The 13,069-nt window shown below is 37.0% G+C and overlaps 1 protein-coding gene across 1 annotated transcript; it reads right to left on the bottom strand.

Moving 5' to 3' along the window:
* Positions 1 to 2,065: 2,065 nt before the first annotated feature.
* LOC136881037 (protein OPI10 homolog) lies at positions 2,066 to 3,116 on the bottom strand. Its single transcript, XM_067153635.2, has one exon. The coding sequence runs from the start codon at positions 2,751 to 2,753 to the stop codon at positions 2,163 to 2,165; it is 591 nt and encodes a 196-aa protein (XP_067009736.2). The 5' UTR covers positions 2,754 to 3,116; the 3' UTR covers positions 2,066 to 2,162.
* Positions 3,117 to 13,069: the final 9,953 nt, after the last annotated feature.

Genomic DNA, 13,069 nt, shown 5'->3' on the forward strand with positions numbered 1-13,069 from the left:
GCCACGGCCGCTTCCTTCCAACTCCTAGGCCTATCCTATCCCATCGTCGCCATAAGACCTATCTGTGTCGGTGCGACGTAAAGCCCCTAGCAAAAAAAATAAAAAATCTATCACTAAAAAGTGTGCGAGTAATATATTCCCTAGCACGAAAGAATTATGCCACTTTCACTCACACACGCATATATATAACTGCACAGTCGTTTGCATTTCTAATTGTATGTATGTATGTATGTATGTATGTTGGGTAATCAGCCCGAAGGCTGGTTTGATCCTCTGCAGCTTCGCCAACAGCTGTCATAAATAGCCTAGGCGTCACTGAAGAGGCGTACTAGGGAAACGAGGAGTGAGGTAGTTTCCCGTTGCTTTCCTCACCAAGCCAGCAGTTGCTCTTACATATCAGTCTGCCAAGCCCACTGAAATATGTGCACCAACTGACCCTATGAGCGATATTTTCACACCATTCATAACAGGGACTGGCTGCATAAGGAATGGTATTACTAGCATCACTCATACCTCAGTCACTTTCATATTGTCAAAGCCAAGGATGAGACTGTGACAGGTCAATGAAAGTAACAAATTTGATATAGCCCATACCAGAACACATAGTGCACTGTAAACACTATATCTCGCCAGCAAAGGCATGCATTTCTAATTAAAAAGTATATATAAGCATGTATTATTTTTATCGCAATGAACTTAGAACAAGCAAACAGGACACGTGCTTTGGGTCAGCAATCACTGAGCTACTGGCCTCAAGGAACATGTTTGTGAAACAGACAGTCATTTCCCAAAAACTCTTCCGTCAAGTGATTTGCCTCCTTATGTCTAGGCGACGTAACATATGGTATTTGTATATACATGTGGGAAGAATAAGGAATACACAAATTATATTGCTAATAATGAGCAAGAGCAACATTAAATTTGTGCAGATGTTCATATACTTACGGAGTGTGTTACTAAAATCAAACCTTGCAAACTTTGCATACTCTGACACTCAATTGTGAGACAGACTGTAGTGCTGCCTACTCAATAGTTCCTCATGGTTAACTTAGGGCGCATCTAATCCAGTGCTATTTCCTGTTTCTTATTCCAATAGTAACCAGCACCTGCATTGTAGTTTCCACAGGATTTCATTCAACAAAATATCTGTCATACCGTATATTCAAGATACAGTACAAACAGCAGTTCATAAAGACTAGCATTTGTTTATTTGTTTACTAATTTGATTTGCAAATTACATTGTACATGCATAGAGCAAGACTGGTTTTACGTTAGTTTTAAATATTAAAATATTCAGAGATTTGTTTCTTCGGAAATTATTTTGTTGTGGATATCCAGGGCTGGCACATTATACAGTGTGATATACCTAAGAAAGCATGCACTGTATTCTAAAAATTAGACAGTTTCTTGCAGCACACATGTAGAGAATCCAACACATTCTATGAACAGTGCTAATTGCTTTCACTTATTGCACAGAATCTTTTGCTGCCATTATGGTGATAACCAGTTTATACGAACAACTAACAGAGCAAAGCAATAGCCATAAGAAATCTTAATTGCTTTACTAAATAACACTAAAAACTCTAATTCTCAAATCCTTCCTATGAGGTAGATATGCTGCTGTAAACTGAGAAAAATAATGGCAAGGTGTTAAGGCAAGGGAAACAATGACTGATTTCCAAAAGGTACCTATATCAAAATTGCTTAAAAATAGCTCATTTTCTACAAGGTAAGGAAAAAGAATAATTACCTAACTTACAGTGATAAACCACCTACAAGAGCAGTTCTGACAGAAAGAAAGAAAGAAAGAAAGAAAGAAAGAAATGAATGGGACGGAGGATTCATACACTGAACAGGACATTTGTGTGTGCTCTGATAACTGCAACATAAAGTGCTAGGATATGCCTTAAATGCATGCAAAGAAGAGGGAATTGCCTTCATTTTACAACATTAAAAATATGAGAAATATAGAATGTAATAACAGCTATAGGTCTAAGCAAATTTTCCCACTGTAAGTAAATCTGAAAACAACAAATTTAGGAAAGAAAAATAATAATGGCAAAAATCTAGATATATTAAGATATAATGAAATTCCAATTATTTACACACAAATCTTAGGCATGCAAATTACAAATACAAATTAGTGAAAAATGTTTAAAATATCAATGGCGCCAAAAACAAGGATTTTGTTGAAGACGACGTTGAAAGGTAGTATACCAAGTCTGTACAGTACAAAAAGGAACATATGTTTCAGTAGCATTTGGAGTCATTTGTGCCTGAGTCACAGTATAACTAGAAATAAAATTCATGAAGTTTTCTAGAATTTTCTGTCCAAACACATCCATTGATTCAGAAGTCTCATTAACAACCAGAGCTGATTGCTGCTGAACATTTAAAATAGGCTCAATAGAGATTCCAATCTGAGCAACATTTGGTACTTGTTGTTGCCCAAATGTAAAATCATTACTCATTTGTTCATGCCTCTTAAAATTGGAGACTCTGAATACTGCAGACGGCTTCTCATTTGAAAGATCCCCCAAAAGCTTGACGTTTCCATCAGGGCAACAGAAATAAACTAAGCCCGCCATACCCTCTGGAAAAGGCTGTATTCCTGTTAGAAAAACTACAATGTGGCTGATTGAATCCGCATCAGGAATTATCTTCACAAACTGCGTCGGTGTAGTAAGCATAAAGTCTGTTTCAACCGGCCTCCCGGAAACAATTATTCCAAACATTGCTGGAGTATTCTCCATTTTGACAAGCCTTACAATGCACTAGTGAGGTCAAATTAAACAAACTGCAACACTCTACAAACCACACACCTGAATAACAACTCCAGATAAAGTCTTACAGCAGAAACTATAGTACACACTGAGCAATCTCATCACGAATCGAAATTATCTTCATGTTCTAGAACTTTCTTCTCCTAAGTACTAACACATTAAAAGTCTCAAAACGAAAGATACACATTGAGAAGTTCGCATTCAAGTCGGAATCACCTCCTGCTAAGAATGTAAGAAACAGTTCTCGTAAATACCGATCGTGATAAACAAACTGCAACACATTACAAAACACAACGTGATGTTATTCCCAGCCACTGCCTGTTCGAAGCACCCGCTCTTCTTCTCCTTCTTCTTCTCCTTCTTGGTGATGCTTATGGGCTCTTAAAATGTTGCCCAGTATAAAATACCTTATTGCAGGGATGTACTGAAACACTACCGATAGATGTCTCACGTGTAGTACCCGGTATGCGCTTGTCGATCGTCATTTGTTTTTATGTGTTTTTAATGGAAGTTACGTTGTGAAATGATGAAGTTAAAGATTTAATATATCGTTACGACAACAAAGACAACAAGAAAATTGTGAGGCCTGACTAATGCTGTGTCCCAATGTCCCAAAATCAAGGTCGACCGTATTCATACTATCAATTTCATAAGCAGGATCCTTTCCGTAAAACGTTCTATTCGTAGGCAGGACCTACGAAATAAAAATGTGACTCCTAATATCAAAGTCTGCTCGAAACATTTTACAGTTGAAGATAATGTCATTACCGAAACTGGTAAGTAAGCTAATTAGTACTAATTAAGAAATAATTTTATAATAAGCTAGTAACATTCTGAAAATTTAATATGACCTATTTCAATAATTTTAGGCGAAATACGAAGACTTAAGGAGAACGCTGTACCTTCGATATTTTCATGGTGAGGCACCGGTACCTTGGAAATAACTCCCAGAGCAAGAAGATATAGAAGTAGGAAAATAGCCATAACACCGTGTGCGGTACAGTACCCTGAATCACACAGTGACCCATAATTTGACACTAGAGCACCATCAATTTTCAATCTTCCTCAACAGGAAATAATTCATTACTTCCAAATTTGAAATATTTATATTCGTCTTATGGTCCGAAACAAGATCCTGACACTCGTGCGCTGCAGGGAAATGAAGTTCAGTCGTACTGGATGTAGCCCGAGGCACTGCTGTCACATCAACGTCGTGCCTTGTGTACGCCCATAACCTGCGAAGAAAAGAAAAATACCGTATTACAAAATGTTTTCATAATGCTATTTGTACTTTAAGAATTCAATCTTAACAAAAACGCTATAAGAAGGAGTTGCTGCATTTATTCCTTACCTTTCAATCAACTCTTGCATTTCCCCCCCCTCCTTTTCTTCAATTCTGCTTCCAAATCCGCAAACGCCATTGCACCTATTTTCCCCCTCTTTTTCTTCAATTCTGCTTCCAAATCCGCAAACGTCATTGCACCTATATCATTTCCCGTCTTGTTAAAAACATTAGCAGAATATGGCAACTCCATTTTAATGCATTTAAAGCAAAAGTTTCGTTTCGATGTCACAAATGTAGGAATACTCCATATAAGTCACATGTAAAACAATCGAGCAGTGGAAAGCGCATACCGGGTATTACCATTACGCTGCCTAGCAGACAAGTTTTGCGTTATACATCCCTCTTGTAAAACAGTAGCACACCAATCTGTGAAACACTCGTTAACCTAGCATCTCACACCGCTATAGGCTAAAATATGAAATCGCAGTTCACTCAACGTATCTTGGCAGTAACACCCATGGAAACAGGGGTATATTAGAACAATCCATCAGCAGCACTACACAAGGTATTATAATACAATATTTGCATCATCAAGAAACTTGTTTATGACAATGATTGTATCAGCAGAAGGATTATATAACAAACAAGAAACACTGGTTGGGAAAACATGTTTAAGACGTACAAGACTACGAAGAAGCATTGAACGTGGAAGCACAGTTAAGGGACACTGAAAAATTAAGTGATTCGCATCTCCATACCACACGAGCAGTGGGGAGACTGAGTCAAATGAAAACAAAAATTGTCTTGGGGCTTAAGAGCATGATTAACCTTAACCGAATGATATTTGTAATATGCCTTCGGGAATATATCCCTCACACATACCATGGTTTCGTTGGAATGTCAGGTTGTAATTGTTAATAAAAGTTACCTTTTACTTGGACAGTATGTTGCCAATCCACCTGCCACTCATTACGAGCAATATCTTTAATCCTGGAAATATAATCTGGCGGAGGAACTACATTATTAGAAAGAGGAACGGAGAGTCGAGAAGCTTGCTTTGCTAAAAAAATCGGCTTTTTCATTACCCGGAATGCCTATATGTCCAGGCAGCCATACTAATGTTAAGTAAATTCCAAATTTGTTAATGATATAAATGCGATTTTTAACATTATATACACACCAATTAGCTGATAGAGAATATGAGGCCAGGGATTGCAAAACAATCAGAGCATCCGTATATATAGTAACTCGTGTGTAGTTATGTTCTTGAATAGAAAGAAGTGCTTGTTGTATAGCAGCTAGTAGGTAGTAAATATTGAACAATCAGTGGGTAGGTATTATTATTATTATTGTTATTATTATTATTATTATTATTATTATTATTATTATTATTATTATTATTATTATTATTATTATTATTGTTGTTGTTGTTGTTGTTGTTGTTATTGATGGTTTGGAACTCACAGAAAGATGCAAGACCGCTACTTGGCGGAAAATTACACCCTCTGTAATTGTCATTGCTGACAATGTGACCAGGACCATCGTCGCGCGTAGGCAAGTGCGCGAGATTTCTGGCGACACGAATGATATACTTCCGTGAATTATTGACCTTATTATAGAGGTGAACATTTGCACAGCCAATATCATTCATATCGTTTATTTCAAGTGTGTTTAAATTTGTATTTATATGCCAGGAGAATCTACTGTAATCTAACTTTATTTACTCCAAAGAAAAAGATGGTTCTTGAAAACGAACCCAGGAAAGATTACAAATGATCAGTTTATGATCAGAATAAGTACATTATGAACAGTAAAATCAATTGGTCTCGACTTCTTTTTCACCCCGCTGCAGTTAAGTTGATTTACCCCCTACCCCCCAAAAGAAGGCGTGTTTCCTTATGTTTAAAGGAGATTCCAAATATTAATGTTCACGTCTGTTACCTTCAGTTCTGACATATAAGTATCCCCATAAAAATAATTCAAAACTTTTCACTTCCTTTCACTCCCCCCCCCCCACAAGTGAATTTCCCATGAAAAATATTTCTCTTTACTAGTAAAGGACCTTCTAAATAACAATTATCACGACTCCAACATCTTCAGTTTTTCAGATATGTGTCCACATAAAAGGAATTCAACTCATTTTCACCCCCGCCCCCAGAACGATTTCGCCCAAAAACGCCTTTTCTTTGTTTTTAAAGGAAATCCAAATATCAATTTTTACGTCTGCAACAACTTTAGTTTTTATTAGATGTAAGTATCCTCATAGAATTAATTCAATTCATTTGTCAGTTTTTCATATCCCTCCCCCCTCTTTCATAGGATTTTCGAAGAATACGTGTTTGTTTAATTTTAAAGTAGATACCAAATACCAATGTTCACGTCTGCAAAATATTTCGTTTTTGAGATAATAGTATCCTCATACAAATAATTCAACTAATTTTTCAATTTCTCTCCTCTCTTTAGGCGGATTTCCGAAAACAAAAAATACGTATTCCTTTATTTTTAAAGGAAATTGCAAATACAAACTTTCACGTATGTAACATCTTCAGCTTTTGAGATATCAGTATCCTAATGAAAATAATTCAACCCCATTTTCAGTCACTTTTACCCCTCCACCCAAGTGGTTTTTCAGAAAACAAAAAAATACATGTTTCTTTATTTTCAATAGAGATAAAAATTCTATTTTTCACTTCGGTAAAATGTTAAGTTTTTGAGATATACTGTAGAAATGCTAATTTTAAAATGTAACCCCCTTTTTAGTTCCCCTTAAGTGGAGTTTCCAAAAACAAATCACCTATGTTTCTTTACTTTTACAGGAGATTCCAAATACAAATGTTTACGTCTGTAACATTTTACGTTTCAGAGATAAACTGTAGATTTAATCTTTGTAAAAATTCAACCCAATTTGTCACTCCTGTTTAACCCTTATTAAATAGATTTTCAAAAAAATGTGTATCTTTATTTTCAAAGGAGATCCCAAATTCCAATTTTCAGGTCGGTAATATCTTCTGAGATATAAGTATCCTCATTTACGGTATTCAACTCATTTTCACCCTTTTTCACCCTTCTTACTGGGATTTTCCGAAAACAAAAAATATTTCTTTTTTTTAAAGGTGATTCTAAATACCAATTTTTACATCTGTACACTTTAAAAGTTTTTGAGATATATATATACACTCATTTTAAGAATTCACCCCCTTTTTCAAACCCCCCCCCATTAATTGGATTTTCCCAAAAAATATGTGTTTATTTTTAAGGAGATCCCAAATACCAATTTTCAGGTCCGTAATATCTTCAGTTCTGAGATATAAGTATCCTCATTTAAGGCATTCAACCCAAATGTTTTACCCTTTTCCACACTTCCTATTGGGATTTTCCGAAAACAAAATATACGCGTTTCTTTATTCTTAAAGGAGATTATAAATACCAATTTTTACATTTATAAACTTTAAAAGTTTTGAGATATAGATACACTCATTTTAAAAATTCTCCCCTTTTCCCCCACCCATTAATTGGATTTTCCAAAAACAATAAAATACATGTTTCTTTATTTTTAAAGGAGATCCCAAACGCCAATTTTCAGGTCTGTAATATCTTCGCTTTCTGAGATATATCCTCATTAAGGGCATTTAACCAATTTTTCACCCGTTTTCACCCCTCTTATTGGGATTTCCCGAAAACAAAACATACGTGTTTCTTTACTTTTAATGGATTCTAAATACCAATTTTTACATCTGTAAACTTTCAAAGTTTTGAGATATAGATGCACTCATTTTAGAAATTCACCCCCTTTTCACCCTCACATTAATTGGATTTTCCAAAAACAAAAAATACGTGTTTCTTTATTTTTTAAATAGATCAAAAGTACCAATTTTCAGGTCTGTAATATCTTCAGTTTTTGAGATTAAAGTACCGGTATCCTGATTCACCCTTTTCACCCCACCTATTGGGATTTTCCGAAAACAAAAAATACGTGTTTCCTTATTTTTAAAGAAGATTCTAAATACCAATTTTTACAACTGTAAACTTCTAAAGTTTTGAGATATAGATACACTCATTTTAAAATTTCACCCCTTAGCGACGGAATATCCAAGAATCCTTTCTTAGCGAGCACCTACATCTTAATATGAATGTATCCCCAAAATTTCACTTCTTTATATCCAGTAGTTTTGGCTCGGCGATGATGAGTCAGTCAGTCAGTCAGTCAATCAATCAGCCAGTCAGTCAGGAAAAGTTATTTTATATATATAGATAAGGGTCGGATCAGGAGAAAAGATATCTCACTATGTATTTTATGCAGGAAGAAAACGGATGATTTATATTTAGTTGGTGCATGTGTGGAAACTGAGAATTTGAGGAAGAAGTTCTTAAGTGACCAACAGATAGTGGTGTGTAGACACAGTGTTAAACAAAATATTATTGCCTGGATAATTAAAGAGTGGAACAGTGAAGGCAATATGAATAACTACCTGAGAGCTGTGAGAAATATGTGTGAAAAGAAAGTGAGATCAGAATGTTGCTTAGATGGAAGTAGTGATTATGTAAGTGAACAAACGGACAGGAATTTAAATGGTGACGAGGATAATCCAGATTGAGCAGAAAGAAGGGTAGCGCACTCAGCAGAATGTCATGTTTTGTCGGAGCCAGACGGTAGCAGTATATCGTAATACCCCTTCCATTTTTCCTCCTAATTGGTGATAATAGAGGATGGTTGCCCCGTTGTACTTCCTCTTAAAACAACAATCACTACCACCACCTCTAAAATATGTATCCCTTGTGGGTGAAAACGGTATAATAAGGCCCACGGTATCCCCTGCCTGTCGTAAAAGTCCCTGTGGAGTTGGAGGTAGTAAAACAACACACACGGTATCCCCTGCTTTTCGTAACAGGTGACTGAAAGGGGCCCCAGGAGCTCTCAATTTGGGAGCATGGTTTGGTAACCACGGGCCCCTTAGCTGAATTCTGGCATTGCTTCCACTTACTTGTGCCAGGCTAATTTTAATCTCATGTCCCACCACCGATGGTCAACTCTTGCTCTTTTCCGACCCCGAGGCTACAAGAGAATTCGAGAGCTGCGGAGTATTTAATTTCTCGCCCTTCATGGTCCATGCCTCTCTTTGGCCAGTATCTTAATTTCTCTCTGGTTAGTGTTAATCGAGGATGGTTGCCTGGTTGTACTCTCTCATAAAGCAATAATCACCACTACATGTCGTAAAAGGGGGCCGATGACCTTCGATGTTAGGCCCCTTTAAACAACAAGCATCATCGTGTCGTAAAAGGAGTGTGGTTTGTCGTCCAAGTGGCCTAAGGTGCTCTTAACTTCGGAGTGTGGGTTGGCGTACAAAGGGCCCTTAGTTGAGTCCTGAATTGTTTCCACTTGTGTCAGAGGATAGTTTATTTGATGGTTGTACGTCCTATTAAAACAATAATCACCACCACCACTCCTAAATATGTACTAAGAATGTTACTAAGCCCACTTTGGTAATTTATTGCGCATTCCCCTAAAGCATTCTGATGGCGGTATGTCCTTATTAAAATCGGTAGGAAACAGCAATCAGTTTGTTTAAACATTTTCGCGGATGTTTTCAAAGCAGCGGCTTACTCATTAACACGAATTTTCTAATTCCAATAATCTGGACACGCATATTGTTCCATTCTTAAAAATTGTGATAATATCACTCCAGAGGCTTGTCGCAAACATTTTCGTTTTCTTACTTTAAACGGCCTCATCCAACCTAGGTTTACCGTGCACGTATTATAAAAACATATTTTAACCTCCGTGTAGAATAATGATAACATTTTCACTTTAAATTTACACGGGAACAGCTTTTCTGAAATTTAACAAAAGGCGAAAGTAAGCAACCTAACGTCTGAGATTAATTATGCAAACCGCTGTATCTTGAGAAACAGAAGTATCATATTCTTATTTTATTTCAGTACATAGTACTAAAATTAAGTTGCACCGGGTGGTACACCTCTACGCCGCACGTATAAATCTTGCGCCCAGTAGAACTCCTCTACTGAAGAAACACTGAACTTGGAACTAGACAACCTTAAATTTTTCCTCAGAAGCTGTCACTGCCGTAAATTTTGTGATTACGAAATTGCCACTACTGTGTGAATTTCAACTTGCTTTGTTTTCCATTGATCAAGAAGTGCGGACATTCTCTCATAGATGTCTCTACTACAAAACTATGATAATGCACCCTGGTGCGAAGTGAAGGAACTTTATTTGAAGAAATTTTGTATTTATAAGTTTTTCTTTAGTAAATTTTGTTCATTCATTTTTGGGTTAGCAATATTTATCTTTTCCTTCCGCCACTTTCGAAGTTAACCAATCAATAATTTCTGTAATTAATTTTCAGCCAATCCCGAATTTCTTCTTCGATTTTGTGTGTACCTTTTGATGTTAACCAATAAAACTCCGTGGGTGTGTTTTGATCATTCATGAAAGGTCTCGAACTTTCCCCGAGGGGTTTTAAACTGCTGATTTTCTCGTCTCTCGGCCTCTCGATCAACATCTAACTAAGGGTATGGACGTAAAGCAGGAGGCGGGAAACGCCTCTTTCATCAAGGAGCAGGTCTTCAAAAAGGTAATGGCCATTTAACATCTTTATTTCTTGCTAGCTCAGCAGTTTAACCCGCGGGAAAGGTCCTAAACCTTTTACAATGTAACCTCATTTCCTAAATATGTAATTTTGTGCAGGCTTATGTAAAAACTTACTTAAATTTGTAATTGTAATTCGGGGATAGAGAGTGTTTTACCCTCTCAAGCTCTCCTTAATTTTGGTTTGAGGTGACTACGTTTTGGTAACTGAAATTTTTTTCTCTTCCGTAATGTTTAAATTTCCTTCTTATACGGGTCACCTCCATAGTTTGGGTATAGCCCCTGTCTCATCGGCCTAGTGCCTCTTAGGTTTTAAGAATGTATGTGTAGGAGTGCAATTACACGCCTCCATTCTTTTTGGTTTTTCGGGCCAGTTTCTTAACCTGTTCTTTTTCGGCTAAGGCCCAGTAGGTTGGGTACAAGATACCCCCGTGTCATTGTTGTAAGTTGTGCCTTGATGGCAATTAATTGTAAAGTATGACATTGCCTTAAATAGGCTTGGAAAACTGAGAGCGCGTCAGCTCTTTTCTGGTGTTGTAAGAATGCCTCTGGGGGGCTTGAGGTTACAAGTGGGGAGCAAGTGCTCCATGTGGTAGGGGTTTTCTGCCCCTTTGAACAATTGTGCTTTTGTAAAAGTAGGGGCGTGTAGCCCGAGAGTGTTAAAGTTCTGGAATCTTGGATCTTTCTAGTCTTGTTTCCAAATTGTTATTTCACAAAATGAAATGTTGTTAAGGTTTTGTCGTTGATTGATTGGTAAAATTCAAAAATATAACCTTTATTTGAAATTTTAAATTAACTTTGATTCTGTAGTTAGACCCATTCATCCCGGCACCTTCTTTCACCTCTGCTGTTCCACAGAAATCCCGGAACATAAGCATTCGTTTAATTCACCCTTCATTTCTAAGGACATAACAACTGCTGGTATTGCACTTATTGCGGAAACATATTATCCCGATGTTTGTTTACACGAGTCGGAGTTGTGATCTTGTGATTGTGAGGAGGGAGACCTCGGGCTCGCTCACAATCTGCTCGCTGGGGCATCGGTAGGAATCGATACGGAATATGATCGATCGCATTCTATTTAAACTCTGGAATATAGTGTATGCAAGACCAACTCCGATCCTCAGACCTTAATGCTACTCTTGGTCGTTCGAAGATGGCGAATCGAGTAGCCGGAATTGTTGGAAAAGTGGGTTTGTTTTGGTTTGTTGTTATCGTATGTATTCGGTGTCATTTTATGAAAGTTGACGATGAATGTTAGTTTCTTTGTAGAATATAAGTATGTGAGTGTATTTATATGAGTCAGTGGACACATAGGATCTTTAATTATACGCAGTAATGTGAGAATGTGCTTGTTTTGATCGTGTTTGTACCCATTAAAGAACGTGAGTGCATTAGGTGGATTAAGTTTTAGTCCAACTATGGCAATGTCTCTCATACAACTATTCTTAAGTCTCCTACGGAATAGAACATTAAGAGAAAAATGGATTAGGAATATACATCGTGATTATTTTGAAGTCGATGGCAAAACTGTAGCGTGAATACACGATTTTGAGAATAAGTCTGAGGTTAGGGAAGCCATTCCTCTACTTCCAAACTATTCGTGTTCCTTGAAAATAATATTAATTTAGATAAAATATAATTCAGATTGTGTTATTCCGTCAGTGTCTATTTGCTTCAAAGTGTCGAGTAAAGTGTATTTTACAATAATCTGTGCTTTGCCTGCGGAAATGTTTAGCTGGATCTTGGAGTATAACAAAACTTATAAGTGTGACTGTATACTGTTACACAGAAGAAATAGTGACTTAGAGGGATTAGCTGGGTTTGTAACGTAGGGTTTTACACTACCAACACCTTTCGATACAGGCTATGGTTATCTGTTATCAAGCAGACTACGTCGAACTGAAGCTCGTCCATGAGGTTAAATATCCATGTTCAGTCAATACAGTTTTTGCACTCATGTTCTTTAATGGGTAAAAACCTATTACATCTGTAGTGTCTGAACGTTTCAATACTAAGGATACTATCTTTGTGTGAAGTGCTGTTATGCCATATGTCAACATTATGTTAACATTACCAGGGCCATTCATCGGGTTAACATAATCGTTTCGGGTGTACTTTGGCTGAGTGACACGGACAGCTAAGGCGCTGGCCTTCTGACCCCATGTTGGCAGATTCGATCCTAGCTCAGACGCGGTGGTATTTGAAGGTACGCAAATACGTCAGCCTCGTGCCGGTAGATTTATTGGCACATAAAAGAACAACTGCAGCACTAAATTTCTGCACTTCGACGTCTCCAAAAACCGTAAAAATAGAGTTAGTGGGACGCAAAGCCAATAACATTATTATTTCGGGTGTACTTCCCATTCATTGTGTGCTGAATTTAATAAAGTT

This window comes from Anabrus simplex, chromosome 9, assembly GCF_040414725.1.
Source record: "Anabrus simplex isolate iqAnaSimp1 chromosome 9, ASM4041472v1, whole genome shotgun sequence".
Lineage (NCBI taxonomy): Eukaryota > Metazoa > Arthropoda > Insecta > Orthoptera > Tettigoniidae > Anabrus > Anabrus simplex.

What these genes read in the sequence shown, in the direction of transcription:
- LOC136881037 (XM_067153635.2), bottom strand. Translation starts at nt 2,753, where the DNA reads ATGGAGAATACTCCAGCAATGTTTGGAATAATTGTTTCCGGGAGGCCG.